Genomic DNA, 21,889 nt, shown 5'->3' on the forward strand with positions numbered 1-21,889 from the left:
TGAGGTGGCATGGTGTGTGCGTGTCCTCGAGTTATAAATTCTGAGGGGCAGAGGTGTATCTTGCTTCCCCATCTCTTGCACAACCCCTAACACAGTGCTCTTCACCTACCAGGATCTCAGTAATTCTTAGTAAATGAGGATTCCCTCCGTGCTCGCCCATTTGTGCTTTATCTTGCAAACTAAAATAAGACATACTGAGGGCAGGTCCAACCTATATTTACAGTATCCCCTATAGGTCCAATAGGAATTGTGGGCTTAGAAATGTAGTAGGTTCTTAATAAAATATATATTCAGTTCGATATAATTCAATAAAGAGCCTTTGTCTCCCTGAGCCATAATGTGCCGGCAGGCGAGCGTCAGCCTGAGAGGAGGCAGGCAGGAGACGCTGAGGGCAGCAGGCTTGGTGTCTGGCTCTCCCCCTCGCGGCCTGCTCTGTCCCAGCGGGGAAGGTCTTCCTGTCCTCAGTTCTTCCCTCAAGATTGTCTGCTTTCTGTCTTAGGTAGCCAGGGGGGAAATGAGGTACAGTGGGCAAGGCCCTCTGGGTCCCTTCTGTGACTTTGGAAGATGAGATTTGGGCAGTAGCTTGTCATTTGTCTCAGTCTGCTTGTCTGTGCAACGGGCAGAGGCCCTGAGAATTCCGAGGTGAATGAACAGCCGCTAGATGTGAGGGTAGGTAAGTGTAAGTCAGGGTGATTATGCAAGAGCGTGCCTGTAGGCACGTAGCAGGAGTCTGTGTCTCTCCGTCTCTAGGCACCGCTGGTGCGCACATCTGTGCGGCGTTCGTAGAGGCAAGTGTGTGCTCTTGGCTCCCTCCCGTAGGAACCCTGTGGGCCCTTCACCGAACCCGCAGAATCAGGGGGCTCTGCACTTGTCCCATGGGGGAAAAGAGAAAGTCATTTAGAAATGTCAAGATGGAGTCCCTAATTCACATCCTCGTTCCGAGCTTATAAACTGACATTATTTAAATATATCATCACCTTTGCCTACAGATTTTCCCCAATAGCATCAATGTAACCACCGATACGTGCTTAACTGAAAGAAACCAAAAATGCGCCTGTATTTCTGAGCTTCTCGGGAAGGCCAGCCTCACTGTGACCATCGGCCGCAGGGTCAGGAGTTGGGGACTAACCTGTGTGTATGTTTGTGCAGGTCGTAACAGTGGGGCCTGGGACACCAAGTCGCCTTCTCCTGCTGCACCGTCCCCACTGCCCAGGGCCGGGTGAGTACCTGCTGTGCGGTGTGAGCGGATGGTCTCCACCACTGTCGTGGCAGGGCCCGCGGGAGTCCACGAAGAGGCCCTGCCTGAGAACCTGGGGGGAAGCGGGTGCTTTTCTGCCACCTCCATCCAGAACAGCAGATACGGGTGTGCCTTGTGTCACAATAGGTGTGTTCCTGAAGAGTGTGCAAATGAAGGCCCTGCTCTGCTCTCCTCCACCCCCGTGGCATGCTCCGAGTTGGACGAGGGGGTCCCCTGCTGAAATTAAGACTAGCAGTCTTTCCTCCCCTAAATTTTTAGTTAAATCTTGAGTTCAGTGACTTGTGTTCCAGCAGACAGAAGCTCCAGCACCTGAATAATTTTGAGACCCACGAGCAGGTTGCATCTTCACTTTCTACTCCTCCACGTCTCTTTCAAGTAGTTAGTGATCTATAAACAAACACCCAACCGTATACACTGGATGGTTTGATCCAAGCCACACTGCCGAGGTTCCTTTCAAAGGTGAAATAAGAGAGTCATTCTTTCTTATTGAATTTAAAAGAGCTTTGTAAACTGTTAGGAGATGTAATAAATATCACAAACAGTGACCCCATAATTTTATATTGATTCAATAGGATATTTTAAAAGCATGCTTACATATATGCAAAGCCGGCCTGCATGATTGTAATCTTAATTCTGCTTCTGTGTAAAGCAAAGACTTTTTTAAAAAAGATTTATTGATTAGAGAGAGAAAGAGAGAGAGTGCCTCAGGGGGAGGAGCAGAGAGAGAGAGAGAAACTAAAGCAGACTCCAAGCTGAGCTTGGAGCCCGAGGCAAGGCTTGATCTCACGACCCTGAGATCACGGCCAAGATCACAATTCTGAGATGATGACCTGGGCCAAAACCAAGAGTCAGACACTTATCCGACTGAGCCACCCAGACGCCCCAAAGCAAAGACATTCTTAAGGTCAAGGGTTTATTAACCCAAATTTCTCCCTTGGCTCTGCTTTATCACTTTGGGCAAGTTACTTAATCTCTCTGAGCCTCAGTTTCCTAATCTCTAAAATGTAACAATAATATCCATTTTAAGAGGTCACTGGGAGGTTTAAATAACAAATGAAAAGCTTAACCCAGTGCCAGGCACTTAGGAATTGTTAGTGTTCTTCTCCCAGTCTTCCATCTCAGCCAAAAACAAAGCAAGAGAGAGAGAAGGTGAGAGAGAGGCTTTAAAATAAATACAGAAGAGAAGCATATACCCTTAAAATATTAGATTACAGTCTCTATCGGAACCAAGACAAATCAGAACGTTAGCTCAGAAAACCCCCTCAGGACCACAGATCACCGTGGTTCTCACACTTGCATTGGTCTTGGATTTCTCTGTTCGGGATGAAATCCTAGGCAGATGTCTAGTAGAGAAGAAGTCACTTGAGCAGGGCAGCAGTTGGCAGGGGAGGTGCTGGGGGCAACCTCCTCTACCAGGCTGTCCTCCTATCTCCACCCTTGGCCCCAGGCAGTAGCCCGAGGGTGCCGTTCGAGACTGGGAGGGCTCTGCACTCACACTTTGAAAATACTGACTCTAGTCCTCATTTTACAGACAAGGAAATTCAAAGCTCCAACAGGCCTCCCAGGCAAGAGCAAGAGGCCTGAGGTCACAGAGTCCTGAGCAGCAGGACTGGAAGGAGAGTTCAGCGCTCCTGATTCCCTGGCCACTGGCGCTCCAGTTTATCCCCAGTTAGCTCTTTGCCATCTGTCAGTGGACCCTGTGTGCTGCCAGGAGGATCCCGGCTAAACCCTCTATCCAGCCCTCTCTGCCCTTCAAGGACAGTCTCCCATCACACTCCTATCACGTTAATGATGCTAGTTGAAATTCGAGAGTAAAATGATAAGTAGTCCGCTCCGCTTTACTTGTGATGTTTTAACAAAGCCCCATCTTTTTATCCCCCAGGAAGAAACCAGCCGCACCACTGAAGACAGTAAGTTCATTTTGCATTTAAATGGGTCTCATCTGTCCGGCAAGGCTTATTCCCTTATTTAAAGCTGATAACGCTTCCAAGCTAAGGTGAACGCAGCAGTTCTGGGCAGAAAGTTGCTGCCCAGACTGTCCAAGAGAAATTCTGCGCTCTCGGTTTGCCCGCAAAGATGCCGCCTGGGAGGGGCTCCTCCTCACGTGACCCAGCGCGGCTCCACGGAGCGGGAGTGGCAGATCCGGGGTGGAAGCCAGGCTCCCTGCCTGCCCCGACATCTGCCTTCCCCACGGGGAGCCCCTGTGCCTGCTTTTCCATCTGCTGGCCTGGGAGCTAGCACAGAGGCCTGACGAAGCTCCGATTCTGGCCGGAATGCGGGGAACCTGGGCCAGCCCACTATTTGAGGAAGCCCACCGTGACCCGGTACCTACTCCGTAGCCTGACATTTATAGTCACTTAGCAAACACTGAGGTGGGGCCCTAAGACCAAAGCCAGATGCCACAGACCTACGGCCAGCAGCTACGGGGGTCACAGTATCCATCAACCCTGTTGACAGAGCAGGGAAGTCCCTACACCAGGATGACACTGATCCTTCCATGACCCACTTCTAGTCCATTGTCACATAATGCAAACGTTGGGCTGGGAACTTGGTGTTTTTTATCGTTGTCCTTGTGATTGAAAGAATAGCTATGCACCAAAGAAATGTCCTCCCCAAATACTTATTTTAATAATATTGCTTTGACATTTATTTCTACATTCCTCTGTATTGAATATCCTTGCCTTTTTTTTAATAGATTCCAGTTGCCTGCCCACAAAGTGCCTCAAGTGTTTGTGAAGGTAAATCTATATTATTCTAAAGGATGAGTATGTCCTCTTAAAATTATTTGAATTAAGCATTTGTACATAAGTGTATTTCTAAATTGCTTTCACTATTTATAAGGCAGTTGTATATTTGAAACTCAGTTTTCTAAACAAAATGGCCTTCACTTTGCAAAGAGTAGTAAGGACCCGAGCTTTTGTGCCAGTTTCTTCGGAGCAAGGCTATGGTCTGCATGCTCCAAACCTGCCTGCTCGTAGACATATAACTTGCCAGAAATGGTGCCATGGCCACAGATAGGAAGCCTTAGTCAGAGCTATTCATGCATCCTAGAACTAATAGCTTAGTTAGGGTAATGAAATTTTTAAAAATCTGTTTATTCGAACAAGTTCTTTTGCTAAGTGTTCAAAATAATGTTTTCTGAATTCAAATATCTGTTTTAGTACATCTCCAAATGTTTTCCTTTGTCTTATCATAACCTAAAAATCTTACATATACTTTTAATTAGAATTTTCCCATTAAAAAAATACTTGTATTTGAAAAATACTGGGAGGAAAAAAAACCCAGAAAGAAGTAAGAATTACCCATATTCTCAACACTTAAAACACGATATAGAAGTTAGAGTCCTGAACCCATCTAATTCACAACGGGAGCTACCCAGGGTTCAAGCCGAGTGAGTGTTCTCCCTGTTTCCTGAGTTCACGTGGGCACATCTCCATAAAATGTCCTGGTTTCTCCGATGATGAATGGTGGACATTCTCTGAATGTGTCCTACAACTTGCCTGTCTGCTTTAACTGCTGCACTGGGTTGGTTTTTTGTTTTGTTTTGTTTTGTTTGTTTTGTTTTGTTTTACATGTGTTTCCCACTTCTTTTTTCTTCCAGGCTATTTCTGAGGTATCCCTTCCTTTCTGCTGTCTTCCTTTCTTTCGTCTGCCTGTCCGTTGAGGCTTTTGCCTTGCTGTCCTTCCATTCCTTAGAGTCTTCCATGCTTGTTGAGCAGGGAATAGGCTCAAGGAATAGTGGAGCCTTAGGGTGAGCCTCTGCAGGAAGTAAGCTCAACCCTGTCCAGATTCCATTGGCTTCAGGGGCCTTTGAAAACCAGCAGAGAAGGAGCCCATGGTGTGCCCCATGCAGCATGGGTCTCCTCGTTGCCAAACAGCTCCTAGGGCAAGAGCTTGGCATACCATCTGTTTTGTGACTTGTTTCAAGAACAGAGGCAACCATCATCCAAACCCAGTGTGGGTAAACAGCCTCTTCTCATCTAGGGAAGGAGGGAGGGAGGGAGGGAGGGAGCCCCCAGGACCGCAGAGGCAAAGCAGGTTGGTCAAAACTCAGCAGGCTGTGGGAACCAGGTGTGTGTATTGTTGCTCCTTCTGAAATTACCAAGCTGTAAAACCATGAAAAAAATATCTCACATAATTGCTCAAAGTAACTTGCCATAGACTTGAAACATTCTTCAGGGATTCAAGGCTTCCGAATTTTGCTGCATTACAAGAACCCCCAAAGTCTATCTTACCATATTTGAATCTTTGAGTTCACACTAGCTTTATTCCTTTTAGGTTCCTGTAATGGAAGACCAAGACCTTTCTTCCATGTGGGACACAAACCCATAGACATACCCAGATTTTAACACACCCTGGACCAAATTTGAGGAAGAATAAAGCATTAAAGTAATTTATAATCACATTTATCAGTGGTTCAGCAGTAAATTTCTTACTGTTCAATATAAATTTCTTACATTTCAGGTTACACCCATTTTCCTGTGTACTAGTTTTAACTCTACCCCTTCCTCTCCCACTCAGAAAAACACAATGAAATGCAAGTGAGATTAAATTATAGGGATGACCTTAGTTTTTCAAAAAGAGTAGATTATTTGCAAACTCTGATATTTTACCTTTTATCAGTAAAAATTACTTATACCACCACTTATGACTGATGACGATACGCCAGGGTGCTGTAACACCTGTGTGGGGGACGCCGGTGTGGTTCAAACTGGTTTGTCTCTGGCTGCCACCTGTACTCACACACTTGAAGGTCGACCCCATAGGCTCGGTCCCCATGGATATTGCTGCAGAGTGGTAAGGTGTGCCTAACGCTGCTGGGTAGGAGTCCTGGTCCTCATCATGCAGACACATCACCAGACTGACAGGTGCATAAACAGCATCCTGGTGAAAGACATGTTCATGGGAAGACATTGGACCAAACCTGGGCCTTCTCAGTTGATGTTGCTGGGTTTGGACAAGGAGACAGACGTTTCATTCTAGCCTAATATGAGAATTTTCTTAATGCAGAAAAACCTATACCTGCTGAACGCCACCGAACATCCAGTCACAGACAAGAAAACATGCAGTCATCAGCGTTTCCTCCTGCCCAGAAGTAAGAACACTTTCCTTTAAAAATAAGTTTCCCCGGGGGCGTCTGAGTGGCTCAGTTGGTTAAGCAACTGCCTTAGGCTCAGGTCATGACCCAGGGTCCTGGGATCGAGCCCCGTCAGGCTCCCTGCGCAGTGGGGAACCTGCTTCTCTTTCTCCCTCTGCCGCTCTCCCTGCTTGTGACTTCCTGCTCTCTTTCTATCAAATAAATAAATAAAATCTTCAAATAAATAAAGAAATAAAATAAAAATAAGTTTCCCTAACACCTGTATTGTCACACTGCACAGTGACACTGGCTTGTATTGTAAAGATCTGACATTTAATTGCATTGCAATTAAATTTTTTAAATTTTAATTTAAGCTAATTTACATTCAATTAACTAACATATAGTGTATTATTAGTATCAGAGGTAGAGTTCAGTGGCTCATCAGTTGTTTATAACACCCAGTGCTTGTTAAATTTTAAAAAGTGTTGAATAGGACAAAAGCTTTAGAAGAACTGCTTAGAATCACAAAGACCTAATATTTGGGTTAATTATTGGTCTTAACTAAAATCTAACACCTTAGTCAAGTCTCTTCCTTTTTAAAAACCAAAGGGGACAGTTTTACTTACCTTGAAGGCTTTGATGCCTTTCCTCTCTTTAGATAGGTTTTATTGGCCATTTGTGTTGACTCCTTTATGATGTGTCTGCTCAGAGCATCTTCCGTGCAAGCAAAATGTCAAACTTATTCATCTTGTGCTTTGCCTTTTAATTAATCTGAAATTCTTCCTTTCAGACAAATCCATCACAAACCCATACCTCTGCCAAGTAAGTACAGTGAAGTCATGGAAAGCACGATCAGGTTGTGGGTAAGGCTGGCTCCTCGTGTCTCAGCAACATGTCTGGCTGGAGGATGTTAGTTCCTCTCTGGCTTGTTTCCTTTTCTGTTAAATGGAGCCAAGAATATTTATTTCACAGAGTTATTTTCAAAAGTAAATAACTTTGGGATAATTTTTACTTTCTTCCTTTTTAATATTGATTGAATAGTTCACTGGTCATACTAGTCATCTTTTACATTCAATTTTTTAATAAAAACAGTACAACCGTTTTCAGAATAAGAGGGTTAAGTACCTGATATAGTGCTTTGAATGCAGAAGGTCTGCAATAAATGATAGCTATTTAAGTTAAAGCTCAAGTCATGCAAAGGGGTCCACCAGGCCCTACATATCTGGTCTCTTCCTTACCTGCTGGCTGATTCCATCCCTTGTTCTCTCCCTTTCCCTCCACACTCCAGGCACAGTGGCCCCCTGTCTATCCCTCAAATATGCTAGGCCCTTGCATGCTGCTATTACTCCTACCTGGAACATTCTTTCCTGAGATAGTCACATGCCTCCTCCTTCTCTTCCTGCAGATCTTACCCGAGTGTCACCTCAGTGAGGCCTTCCTGACCAGCCTATTTAAACACACTGCTTGTCCAAGGCTAGTCCCCAGCTCCCTCCCTGCTTATTTTTCTCCATGTACTTATGACTCTGAAATATTGTGTATATATTTACTTATGTCTTTATTATCTATTTTTCTCACTCCATTAAAATTTAAGCTCCAGGAGGGCAGGGCATTTTGCTGTTTTGTTTGACTGCTGTATATCCATCCCCAATGTTTTGATCCGTGGCAGGCACACAATGATGAACCAATGAGTGAATGAATGCAGTGAAGTATTTTCTCTGTTTCATGTGTCTCCACATACAGACTCTAAATTCCTTGAGGAAGTTCATGCCATAAGGCAGCAGTTCTCAAATGTTTTGGGCTCAGGACCATGTTAACACTCTTAAAATCATTACAGACCCAAAGAACTTTGGTGCACACGTTTCTTTCTATTGATATTTAATGTATTAATTAAAAACAGACAATTAGGGGTGCCTGGGTGGCTCAGTCGTTAAGCGTCTGCCTTCGGCTCAGGGCGTGATCCCAGCTATGGGATCGAGCTCCACATCAGGCTCCTCCACTATGAGCCTGCTTCTTCCTCTCCCACTCCCCCTGCTGTGTTCCCTCTCTCGCTGGCTGTCTCTCTCTCTAATAAATAAATAAAATCTTTAAATAAATAAATAAATAAATAAATAAATAAATAAATAAAAACAGACAATTAGAACATTTATTAATCCATTTTAATTGAAAGTTTTATTTTTCATTTAAAAATATTAAATTTATTACGTGTTAAATAACATATGTTTTATGAAAAATCACTATATTTTTCAAACAAAAACACTTTTGTGGGAAGAGTGGCCTTGTTTTATATTTTTTAAATCTCTTTAATATTTAGAGTAACAGAGACAGCTGGATTCTCATATCTGCTTCTATATTCAAGCTGTTGCAATGTTTTTCTAGCTGAAGTATATGAAGAAAATGGGGCTTCACAGAGATAAGGATTTGGAAAAGACCTCACAACCTCCCTGAAAGAATCCTGGGGATTCCCAGGGCCCCCAGATCACGCTTGGAAAACCACTGCTATTAGGGATTTTTTGTCATGTGTGTGATTTTTCAGTGCCTGTGTCCCCTGCCACACCTAGCACAGTGTTGAAGTATAGGCACCCTGACTGCTCAAGATGCAATGAAGACCCATTGATTTTTCAAATCCCTTCCAGGATTTCCAGAAGGGGGAAGCTCAGCTGTGGATGGCCTATTTTCATCTAACCCCCATTTGTCAGAACAGGTATGAATAAACTGTTATTGTTACCATTAAAGTGCAGGAAAGGGAATGTCTTCTAATTTCTTCTTGTAAGGGGTTTGGGGTGAAGCTTGAGGACAGACTATATTTTAAGTCAGCTTGCAAGTTGCCATTTGCTGATGGGTACAGAATGCATTTTGTTTTCACGAATTAAGACCCTGCTCCATGTATTCCAATTTGTATTCCAGATGCCCTAAGTAACAATTTGTGTTTCTTCAAAACTAGCAAAGAAGTGTGTTGTTTTATTGTTCTTCCTCTCACATAGATTCTATTTAAGCTGTGCAATTTTCTCAGAATAGATCTATGGAGGCATATGATATTAAAACACATAAAGCAGCACAGTTTTTAAAAAGACAGAGAAAGAACTCTGTATGCCCTTGGACAAGTCTCTCTAAGCTTTCTCAAATGTAAAAAGGGATGAGAGCATGTATCCTTCTTGCCTTCAGAATAGTTAAAAGAACCCAATAAAATAACATTTGGTAAAAACACTTTGGAAATTAGAAAGCACTCCACAAAGCAACTATAGAAAGATCATGATAGACAGGGAGCTTACAACTTATTTAGGAGAAAGGAATAAATGACTCCGGAATCTAGCAAGACTGATTGATTGATTGATTGATTGATGATAATGCTCAAGTACTAAGGTTAGCAGCTAAGGCCAAATGGAAAAAAAGTCAGTTATATAATCCTGTGATTGATCAAAGGAAGCAGAAAACTTACTTTCAAATTGCTCCTCCAGATATAGTTAGGTCTGTCTTGGTAATGCAAAATGGGACTTTGTTTCCAGTGCACAGAAGGTGCCCTGTTATTGAAGGACCATCTCGTGCTTAGCAATACCCTCCATTTCACAGGAAGCGGACTTTCACTGCAAGCCGTGGTATGCTGGTGCCTGCGACCGGAAGTCTGCTGAAGAGGCTTTATACAGATCAAACAAGGTCTGACCATTTTTAAGTCTCATATTCTGCTCTCAGCCTATTATAGGCACAGCTGTCATTCCAACAATTTGCTGACTAAAGAATTGCAACAATTATGGATGCAGGGATTTTTAAAAATTTACTTATTCAAGAGCAATTGCCATTCTCTCCTCTCCCTCAAGCATCTCCCTCTTTGTTCTTCCATCTCATTTCTACTGTCCTTTCTTTGCAAGGATCCATAGGCTCCACTGTTCTCCAATCAGTGGGAGAGAAGAAGGCTCCAGGGGGAGATCTCTGTAAGGTTTGGTGCTACATGAGATCCATTCAGGAGTGAGAAGTAACAAGCTATTTTGGATCAATGCATGGGTTAGAAGATTGAAGTCAAGACGGCAAAAAATACCTGGAAGTAAATTTTTGGAGAGTCCAAGCCCAATCATATAGGAACACTAGGAGCAGTTTGGAAAATCCAAAGTTAAAATGCCACTTCTCCTTTTCTTTCTCTTTCCTCCTCCTATTTTCCTTCACTTGCACCCTACTTTGTTGGAATATATAACATTTACTTACTGCTTTCTGCTACCTTTGCTTTCATCCTAACTCTACAATTAAATATGTTAAATGCTTTCCCATCAATCCTTTGCTGGCTTCCCCAGTTATCTCTTTTTGTTTGACAAAGTTCACCTTGTAATAGATTCTCAGGAAGGACTATATTTACATTATTCCCTGAGTTCTTCCACATTCAAAGCTGTTTATAATCTGATAACCTGGAGGATATCTTGGCTGGTTATAAAATCCTTGTCTTGAGTTTTTAAAAGTGTTGCTTCACCGGACTACCTTATTTTATAGGATGCTTTTGAAAAGTCTGATACTAATGTTATTTTCTTGCCCTTATATATAATTTCATATTTTAGTCAGAAGACTCTGCAGAACTTTTGTTTATAAAGTCTAATAGTTTTCCAGAATGTGTTTCTGAGTTGACTTTCAGGCCAATTTTTTCAGATAGATGGAACCCCTTTCAATATGTAGATTTAGTTACTCTTATTTCCAATACAGTTTCTTAAATTCCAGTCTTAAAAAGTAGTTCTGTTCTATTATTTTATTTTTCTTTAAGGACTCAAATTACATGCATTTTGGACCTTTTTTGTCTTTCTTTCATTCCAACCACTCTGACTGTATTGTATTTCTTTTTTTTTAATCTCCTTTCTCCCCCCCCCCCCCCATCTGGGTTACTTCCATGCCTTCCTTCAGTCATTTATCATATCTTCATTTAAAGGTATCGTCCCTTGGGCATCTTATAATTTCTTCATTTCTGAGGTAGGTTTGCCTTTCTCTTCAGTTTCCTTCCTGAGTTTGATCAACTCTTGTTGCATTTCTTCTTTCTGCTTTTCACCCATATTTTGTTAATAATTTTTTGATTTATGATTCTAGAACATTCAGTCATTTTTCAAGTTTTTAAAATCATTTATTCATTTTAAGTAATCTCTACACCCAACAGGAGGCTCGAACTCATGACCCCAAGATCAAGAGTCACATGCTCTTCTGACTGAGCCAGCCAAGCACCCCTAGAATATTTTATAAAATATTTAGTTTAATTGGTATTTTGTGTTATTTTTTTTCTGCTTCAATATAAGTTTTAGGGAAGAGAATTTCATCAGCTGAAATGTTTTGATTCCCAATTTCAGCTTTCTTCTCATAGTACTTTTGAATGGAATTTGTCTCATATTTTTTTTATTCATAGGTAACCTGTAGACATGGTTCCTAGTTCAAGAGTGCTCTCTATATTTAATCTTACTGTGTCCCTTCACACATTTCTAAATATATAAACATAGCATCTTATTTCATGCATCAAAAAGCTAGCATAGACTTCACTCAGGATTTTCTGTGAGTATATATTTTACTGAAGTATTTTCTTGGAAAATAATAAAACAAACTGTTATCAATAATAAAAATCATATAACTCAATAATTACCTTTTGCATATAATATAGGTATAAACTGATTTATAACCTGTGAAAACCTAAGTAATACCATAATTGTGTTTTTCTTTTAATAAACAGGATGGATCATTTCTTATTCGGAAAAGCTCTGGCCATGATTCCAAACAGCCATATACACTAGTTGTATTCTTTAATAAGCGAGTATATAATATCCCTGTGCGATTTATTGAAGCAACAAAGCAGTATGCTTTGGGCAGAAAGAAAAATGGTGAAGAGGTCAGTAACTTCTCTTTTAATCCAACTGTATACTATGTATTGAGCACAATGGTATCATAGCATATTAGGTGCTAGAGATGAGGAGAAAGGATACAAGAGTACTTGGTGCAAACCTTGCATACATGTCATGAAAAGAAAAGAGTACAAGACAAAATACTGTGTTCAGGCAGCATATTCTATGAGAAAACAGAAAGGAGGGAAGACTTGTATGACCTAAAGGCTGCATCTTAGTCACTTCATCCTGACTTAGTGCACTCTGATTCAGTAGTTTGGTTCAGCAAAACATAGAAATCAAAGTTGAAGTGTCAAGTAGAATCGATGTCAGTGTCCAGAGCTCCTAAGTCAAGAACTAGGATCTCAACTCAAGTACCAAAATAGATGACCAGGGAAGGAGCAGAGGAGTGCAGCAATTTGTTTTGAAATATTATATTAGACTATAACCCTTAGACCAGAATGAGCTTTTGGGCCTGTAGCAAGAGAAAAGCATTACAGTACGTCTTGAATACTAACCAAATATGAAGCCCAACTCCTCTTTAACCTGGAGCAAACTCAGTGCTTACCGTATCTCTGTTTAGCCAGCTTGTTTTTATAAGAAAGCCCTGAAATATGGGCTGGAATAATCCATAAACAAAGGGAGTGACACTTGTTCTTGCCTTGAATGATAGATTGAGTTTGAGTAAGTAGAATGAAAGTTAAAGATGAGAAGGAGAAAAGTGGAAAGAACAACCTACACAGAGAAAATAGCACTTAAAAAAAAGTTAAGAAATACTTCTTTTCAATACTCTTTCAGAAAGAACTATACTCATTCCAAACCCAGCACTTGTTAGAAAGCATCTGAATTGTTAGAAAGTATCATAATTGCTGAAGTGTTTGTCCTACTAGATGAGACCAGGGACTAGACTAGGTCTTGCTCATCTCTGTGTTTCCAGAACCATAGAAGAACAGCTGCCTTCAGTGGATACTTGATTAGTACTTATTAAATGAATGAATGTATTTGTTGATTGAGTGATTACAGGCGGGAGAGTTGCATTTGTAAAACAAACTGGTAAGGTCTTCTGTCAATGAGTGTATTATTTTGCTTTTTTTTAAATTGTGGTTAAAAAAAACTTCATATCCTAAAATTAACCATATTAACCATTTTTAAGTGTACAGTTTAGTAGTATTAAATATATTTACAACACTGTAAAACAGATCTCCAGAACTTTTCATCTTGCATATCTGAATTCTATGCTCATTGAAAACAGCTCCCCTCTTCTACTCTCCCAGTCCCTGGCAATCACCATTCTACTTTCTATTCCTCTGAATTTGACTACTTTAGATAGCTCATAAAAGTGGGATCATACCATGCTTGTCCTTTTGTGACTGGCTTATCCATGCAGCATTATATCCTTAAGATTCATCCATATTGTGTAGTATGTGACAGGATTTCTTTCTTTTTTGAGGCTTCATAGCATTCCATTGTACTGTACACCACATTCTGTCTATCCGTTCATCTGTCAATAGACATTTGGCTATTGCTGATGACTATTGTAAATAATGCTGCTATGAATGTGGGTGAGCAAATTTTCTTTGAGACCCTTGCTTTCAGTTCTTCTGGGTATATATCCAGAAGTGGGATTGCTGGGTCATATGGTAGTTCTACCTTGAAATTTTGAGGAACTGCCATATTGTTTTCCATAATGATTGCCTCATTTTACAATCCTACCAACAGTGCGCAAGGGTTCCAACTTTTCCACATGCTTACCAACACTTGCTATTTTCTGGGATTTTTAAATAGTAGCTATCCTAATGGGTAAGAGGTGATATCTCATTGCAGTTTTGATTTGCATTTCTCTAATGATTAGTGATTTTGAGCATCTTTTCTTATGTTTGTTGGCCATTTGTATATCATCTCTGGAGAAATGTCTATTCGAGTTCTTTGCCCATTTTTAAATTGGGTTATTTGATCTTTTTGTTTTGTGTTGTAGGAGTTCTTTATATATTCTAGATATTAACCCATTATCAGTTAGATGACTTGCAAATATTTTCCCCTGTTCCACGGACTGCCTTTTCATTCTGTTGATTGTGACCTTTGATGAATAGAAGTTTTTAAATTTAATGTAGTCCTATTTGTCTATTTTTGTTTTTGTTGCCTGTGCTTTTGGTGTCATACCCAAGAAATCATTGCCAAATACAGTATCATGAAGATTTTCCCCTGTTTTGTTCTAGGAGTTTTATAGTTTGCTTTTAATAAACTCTAAGATAATTATAAAATGCAAAACTCTTGAATCTGAAAACACAAAACATGGATCAAGACCAAACTTGGGTTTTAAAATATAGATTGCATTATCATTTAATACCAATTAAACTTTAACAGAACTGTCTGCCTTTCCCTACCCACAAAAATCTTCATTCTCACTGAAACCTTTATCTGAAAAATCTTTTAAGATAAAACTTCTTCAGGAGTAATCAGTGTAGGGGCGCCTGGGTGGCACAGCGGTTAAAGTGTCTGCCTTCGGCTCAGGGCGTGATCCCGGCGTTACGGGATCGAGCCCCACATCAGGCTCCTCCGCTAGGAGCCTGTTTCTTCCTCTCCCACTCCCCCTGCTTGTGTTCCCTCTCTCGCTGGCTGTCTCTATCTCTGTCAAATAAATAAATCTTAAAAAAAAAAAAAAAAGGAGTAATCAGTGTAATAGATAGTGGTGATCCTCATAGGACAGAGTGAATTTGGATGGATGGTTTCATTCTAAGCTTCCCCAGGCAGGCATCCAGTACTTTTGGAAGAAGCTTAAGGGTGGGAGAAGGAGCTGTCCTGTTATGAGGTCCTGAAATTCTCATAAATTTTGAGCTTCCATAGGGGCTCTGGACTCTTTTGTCCTGCTAAGGAAACTCTGGTAAACAGGGATTCCTCTTGGCCTAAAGAGTCTTTGTCCCTACCTAAGGATGAATAGAACAGAACTTCACCCCACTCCCCACATATCCAGCCTATAGATACCAAAATGAATAGCATACTATTATAATGGTATCTGGAAATGCTGACAGAGTCCATTAAAACTCTTACTTATCTATAATATATATATTATATAAGATTATTTCTCCCATAAACTGAACATCCGAATGAAAAATGAAAACTCTGGTTACATGATATCAACAATGTGGATATTGTGAAAAGTCTGTTTGCCTGTATTTGTGTTTGGGTGTATATGGGTAGAAAAAGAAACCAACTGATTAACTGTTTAACTATTTTTACAGTTGTTTTGGCATTATGTAGATACGGTATTAAGTAATTTTATAGCTTTGATATCTGTTTGCTTTATTTTATGGACCATGAGATTTTGAGTTATCAAACAAGTTGTTTTTCTGCCCATGCATGAATATCTCAAATACAATGAATTACTGTAGACATTCAAAAAAAAAAAAAAAGGGAAGGGAAACTGCAACTCAGTTATGCTCAATTCTACATTCAGTATGCCTCAGCTCTGCTCCCTACTTCACACATTTCAACTCAACTGAACTCCCTATTTCAAACATTTCAATCCACAAACACTCCAACAAAGAAATACTCAAAAATATTCAGGGACTGGAATGACAGGATGAGATGTTTGTTTGTGTAAATATAGCAACTCTCTACTGTGTTTCCTAGGTTCAGAAAACACTTTTTCACTTGGAATCCACTTCAGAGAGGCCATGGTATTTCATTTCCTGGTTCTTTAGTCCATCAATTTAACTTCCAACTGCATTCAGGTTAACAACATGCTATCCCAAGCAAACAGGATGAATGTCTTTATGAATATCATAAAAGAATTTCATTGGCAATTGCAAAAGGGCTGAATGATTGAAGAGCAAGTTAAAAAATTGAGTAAATATACTTGAAGGTCCCTGTCTCTAGTCTCTCCTCCCTAACCTAATATTCAGATAGCCAATTATCTAAAAGACAATTGGTATTTCATTTGAAAAAGTTGACCAGTATTCTGAATATTCAGTATATAGATATTTGGAAGTTATCCAAATAATTAATTAAAAGGCTTAAAAAACTTTTATTCTAGATATTTGTCTTTATATGAAAAATTAAAAGACAATAAATCAGTTGGTGATAATTGCTAAATCTATGGCAGTGTTGCAAAACAATTACTGCTTTTTTGAAAATGACTCTAAATGCATTTATTTATGACTATGAGCTTGTAGCAGTGAATTAAATCAATGCATTTCATTTCCTGTTCTGTGTTATATTTATTTTTTCTTTCATTTAAAATTTTGATAATTTTTCAGAATATTTGTGATAACCTTAAATTAAAATCCATAGACAATAGGAATTAGCACACAGGATAAATATGTACAGAAGAGCCTAGCATGGATTCCATTATTAATTAACTCTAAACTAATTATTAATTAGTTCTGGGAGCTAGGGCAAAAATGGAAATATGAGAATTTATAAAGCTTTATTTATTCAGAAAGGAAAACAAAAACCAAGCATGAATTAATCTTGGAAATAACTCATTTCTGACACTAAATTCTAGGGTAAATTTATTACATCGGTTCTTATATCTAAGACTTGTGCAACATAACAGATAATCTATGCTTCGTAAGGAATGTACAGAAACTCAGTGTGTGACAGTTTTACAGTTGTTACTAAATAAAAAGTCATTAAAATATTACATCATAACTCAATGAAGTAATTTCTCTATGTGGTTACACTAATTGAGGCTGCCAGTGTTTTTAATGTAACTGAATATAGGCAAGGCCAGAGTCTGCCACCTCGAGGATAACAGCCTTTGTTAAATTAGACTTTTTTGGGTAGAATGTCTGCTGAGACCTAGTAACACTGACTACCTTGAGAAAGTGGGAGAAGATTGGCGGAGAAGAGCTCAAAGTTAACATAAATTCCAATGTTTAATTCATCTATGTTTTCTTGCTCTAGTACTTTGGAAGTGTTGCTGAAATTATCAAGAATCATCAACATAGCCCTCTGGTTCTTATCGACAGTCAGAATAATACAAAAGACTCGACGAGACTGAAATATGCAGTTAAAGTTTCATAGATTTTTTTGAAAAAGGTAATCATCATTGCTTCAGACATTTTCCTTATTTCTACTTTTGAGAAAAAGTCCCCAAACTTCATATTTTGGATTCTGAATCATCCAATAATAAGATAGAAGATGGAAGCAGCTCCTGAAGTGGTCATCCATTTCTTTATAAGAAGCTCACACGGACTGGTTCTATTCCCTGACCTGATGAACTGTGAATATTTGGTGAGGTTGAGTTATCATACTACTAATATTCTCCAAATAAACGTCTTTATTTAAAAGAAATAGGTGTAAAGTCTTTTTAGTCATGTAAGAAAATAACACTCTATTTTCAAAATACGAAAATAATACTCTTGGATTTAAAACAAAGCTGCTGGAAATTTGGGCCACCACAATGGTCACTGGTACACTAACGTAATGTCTACTGCCAATGCTTGACAATCATGTCTTGGTTGAAATTGTAATGTGTAGAAGATAAAATATAGACAATGTACAATACTTATAAGTACAGATTAAGGGGAAGTCTATTTTGTGAGTGGGAAACTGCAACTAAGCCATGGGAGATGTATATACCCAGCCATGGGAGATGTATATAGATATGAACTTTCTAGAAGTTCTTGTCTACAATTATGTTATTAGCTTTGGTTATTAAAAATTATACCCTCTTTGATCTGCATGTCTATTAAATGGGCCCTAAGCTTGATATGAGGTTCAAAGGGGGATGAGAGCAAAACTAGGGAAACACCCCACAGAATAAGAGCAGAAAAGCAGACATTGATGGACATTGATGAACAGAATGAAAGAGATACCATTATGAACAGTCATATCCAATGTCTTAGATCATCCCAGAAATGTAACATACTTTGTCATATCAAAGCTTTTCATTCTGTGTACTTTAAACAGGAACTTAAATGATAAAGCAGCTAATTAAGATAAATCTAATAATTAAGTGAGAAATAACTTGATCACTGAATAAGATAGTGAAATCTGAAAAGATTTTGAAAGGCTAGAAGGCAATATTTCAGAGTAACACAGAGACCCACTTGTAAAGATAATTGTATTTCTACCCTCTAGAACTGAGAGACAATGAATTTCTGGGTTGGGGTTTTTTTAAGTCATTCAGTGTATAATACTTTGTTAGGGCAGCCCTAGGAAACTAGTACAATCTATATACATTTTTGACAGTGAAATCAAATATAAATGGGTTTTGGAAATTTTGTATGGAAAGGTTCATTTTTCCTTTTAAAACTACATGATTCAGTGGGTTTTACTATATCGAGAGTTGTGCAACCATTACCACAATCTGTTTAGAACAATCTCACCTCAAAAAGAAATTTCATACCCATAAGCAGACACTATTCTCCATCAATCCCCATCATGGTTAACTTCTAATCTATTGTGTCTTTATAAACTTGCATACTTATGACATTTCATATGAATGGAATCATACAATATGTGGTCTTATGTGACAGCTTTCATGTAGTGCATTTTCAAGGTTCATCCACTACCAATACTCCATTTCTCTTTATCTCTAATAATATATAATACAGATATACCACATTTTTTTCATTCGTTGATGGACATTTGAGTTGTTTCCACTTTTTGGCTATTATGGATAATACTACTCTAAACACTTATGTACAAATTTTTAGGTGAATATGTTTTCTTTCTTTTGGGTATATATCTAGAAATGGAATTGCTGTGTCATATGGTAACCATGTTTAACAGTTTCAGGAATGCCCAACTATTTGCCAAAGCACCACTTTACATTCTGACCAACAATTTATGAGTTTCGGTTTTGCCCCATACTCATCAGCACTTGTTATTGTCTGTCTTTTTTATTATATCCATTTTAAAGGGTGTGAATTACTATCTCATTGTGGTTTTGATTTGCATTTCCCTAATAACTAATGATGTTAAGCATATTCTCATGTGATTATTAGTTATTTGTATATCTTCTTTGAGGAAGTATCTATTCAAATCCTTTGACCATTTTCTAATGTAATGGTCTTTTTATTATTGAATTATAATCATTTTAATATATTTTGGGTACAATTCCCATATTAGATATACGACTTGAAAATACTTCTTCCCTTCTGTGGGTTGTCTTTTCACTTTCTTGTGTTCTTTGAAACCCAATTTTTTTCATTTTAATTAATTCTAATTTCCAAAAAAAACCCCTACTTTTTCTTGATTTCTGTGCTCTTCATGTCTTATTTAAGAAACTGTTTTCTAACCCAAGATCATAGAGATTTACACCTACATTTCTTTTATAGTTTTATCTCTAACATATAGATCTTTGATCCATTTTGAATTAACTTGTATGTACAATGTGAGGTAGCATACAAATGCATTCTTTTGCACATGGATATCCAGTTGTTCCAGCAATATTTGTTAAAAGACTATTCTTTCCATATTGAAATGGCTTGGCATTCTCGTCAAGAGTCAATTGACCATAAATGTATGGGTTTATTTCTGGACTCTCAATGCTATTCCATTGATCTACATGTCTATTATGTCAATACTCAAATGTCTTGATTACAGTAGCTTTGTACAACTTTTCTATTCAAAATTGTTTTAGCTATTGGTTATTCTGAATCCCCTGCATTTCCATATGAATTTTTACAATCAGTTTGTCAATTTTTTCAAAGGCAGCTGGAATTCTGGGAGGTATTGTGTTGAAATTGTGGTCAATTTGGGAAGTCTTTGAATCTTAACAATATTAAGTCTTCTGATCCATGAACATGGGATATCTCTACATTTATTTAGGTCTTAATTTTTTTCAACAATGATTTGTAGTTTCAGTGTAAAAGTCTTGCATTTCTTTTGTCAAATTTATTTTTAGTACTTTAGATGACACTCTAAATGGGATCTTTTTTTCTCTCAATTTAGGATTGTTCATTGCTAAAATCTAAAATCAAGTAGAACTGTTTTTCTACTGATATTGTATTCTGCACCCTTACTGATCTCATGTATTGATTATAAAAAATTTTTAGAGGATTCCTTAGGATTTTCCATATACATGATCATGTCATTTAAAATTAGATATTTTTAATTCTTCCTTTCCTATCTGGATGTTTTTTCTTTTATTTGCCTAATTGCCCCCACTCGAATGACTAGTATGTTTAATGGAAGCAGTGAGAGTGGACATCCTTTCTTGTTCCTGATCTTAAGGGGAAGGTTTTTCAGTCTTTCATCTTTAAATTTGATGTTAGCAGTAGCCCTGAAGATAAAAGTCCCATTCCTGGCAATAGATAGAACAGACCTCAATCACAAAGAATTGTAATCATTTGTTTTGACTAGTCTGGTGGCTTCCTGGAAGACTGGCTTTTGTCTGACTGAAGTTTGCCTGGAGCTAAAGCTGCTACCAAGGGGCAATGTTGAAACATTAACAAGCAAATGTTTTGGTTACTGCTGCCTGAGGTAGCATAACATTTGAGGCAAGCGACAGACTGACCAAACCTAGGGAGGACAGGCTGGGGAATGAATGATGTCCATAAGGGCTTTGTAAAGTTACAACATACTCCTGGGAATCTAAAACACCACATGCACAGTCAGGGCAGTGTGCGCACTAAGAAAAGCCCTGAGAAGGCCCCACGCTGTCATCTCTGACTGACCTGGAGGCTTTGCCAAAGTAGAAAGTGGAGGCTGAAGCACAGTTGTAAAGCCTGGCTGAATATTGGAGGCGCACCACAAAAACACACACAGTCCCTGGCAAATACTGGGAAATTTTTTCATTCTGGGTGTTTAAGGAAATGTCTGTCCAAGATACTTTCATGGCCACACATGACAAAGAATACAGACTCTACAAAATAAGTTCAGAAAAGTTACTAGACAAACTACAACAAGCAGCAACAACAAACCCTGGGATGCAAGAGGGGATGGAGAAGCTGATTTTCAGAGTTACCACATTATAACATTTTCTTAAATGTTCTGTTTTCAACAAAAAATTACAAGGCATGCAAAGAAAGAGAATAGTACGGCTCATACACAGGGGGAAAAGCAATCAATGGAAATCCTGAGAAAGACCAGGCATTGGATTTTCTAAGCAAAGACTTTAATGAAACCATGGTTAAAGAATGAAAGGAAAGTATGTCTCAACCAAATAAAGAATATAAATAGATATAAGTAGTGAAAAGAACATTTAATTTTAGATCTTTCAATTATAGAGTTGAAAAGTATAATAACAGAAATGAAAATTTCACTTAAAGGGCTCAGCAACAGATTTGAGCAAGCAGAAGAGAGAATCTATAAACTTAAAGATAGATCAATTGACACTGTCCAGTTTGAGGAACAGAAAAAAAAAAAAAGAAAAATGAACAGAGCTTAAGAGAATAGAGCCAACAAGCATAACAGCATATACATAATGTGAGTCTCGGGGAGAGAAGAAAAAGAAAGCATTAAAAATATTTGAAGAAAACTTCTTAATTCTGATGAAAAATATTAACCTACAAATCCATGAAACTCCAGGAACTCCAAGTTCTCAAAGATATGTACACCCAGACATATTATAATCAAACTAAAAAAAAAAAGAAGAAGAAGAAGAAGAATCTTGAAAGCAGCAAGAGAGAAGTGACTCATCACATACAAGGGGTCCTCAATAAAATTAACAGCTGACTTCTCTGCCAAAACCATGGAGGCCAGAAGCAGTGAGGATATAGTCAAGATGCTGAATGGAAAAAACTGCCAACCAATTTTATAGTCAGCAAAACT

General features: G+C 38.7%; 1 protein-coding gene across 9 annotated transcripts in view; it reads left to right on the forward strand.

The window, feature by feature from the left end:
• The window catches only part of BLNK (B cell linker), a 105,866-nt gene extending 86,829 nt beyond the window's left edge, over positions 1-19,037 (forward strand). For 2 of the 9 annotated variants that reach the window (XM_045784993.2, XM_045784989.2), the window contains 9 exons: positions 1,150-1,219; positions 3,141-3,168; positions 3,954-3,996; positions 6,269-6,353; positions 7,126-7,157; positions 8,969-9,036; positions 9,903-9,986; positions 12,019-12,174; positions 17,072-19,031. In XM_045784993.2, the coding sequence (XP_045640949.2) occupies positions 1,150-1,219; positions 3,141-3,168; positions 3,954-3,996; positions 6,269-6,353; positions 7,126-7,157; positions 8,969-9,036; positions 9,903-9,986; positions 12,019-12,174; positions 17,072-17,191 (686 nt within the window). In that variant the 3' untranslated portion in view covers positions 17,192-19,031. Of the gene's footprint in view, positions 1-1,149; positions 1,220-3,140; positions 3,169-3,953; positions 3,997-6,268; positions 6,354-7,125; positions 7,158-8,968; positions 9,037-9,902; positions 9,987-12,018; positions 12,175-17,071 lie in introns of all 9 variants that reach the window. The other 7 variants (XM_045784992.2, XM_045784990.2, XM_045784987.2 and 4 more) reach the window with 6 other exon arrangements.
• Positions 19,038-21,889: the final 2,852 nt, after the last annotated feature.

This window comes from Ursus americanus, chromosome 6, assembly GCF_024610735.1.
Source record: "Ursus americanus isolate L20-20 chromosome 6, mUrsAme1.1.p, whole genome shotgun sequence".
Classification (NCBI taxonomy): Eukaryota; Metazoa; Chordata; class Mammalia; order Carnivora; family Ursidae; genus Ursus; species Ursus americanus.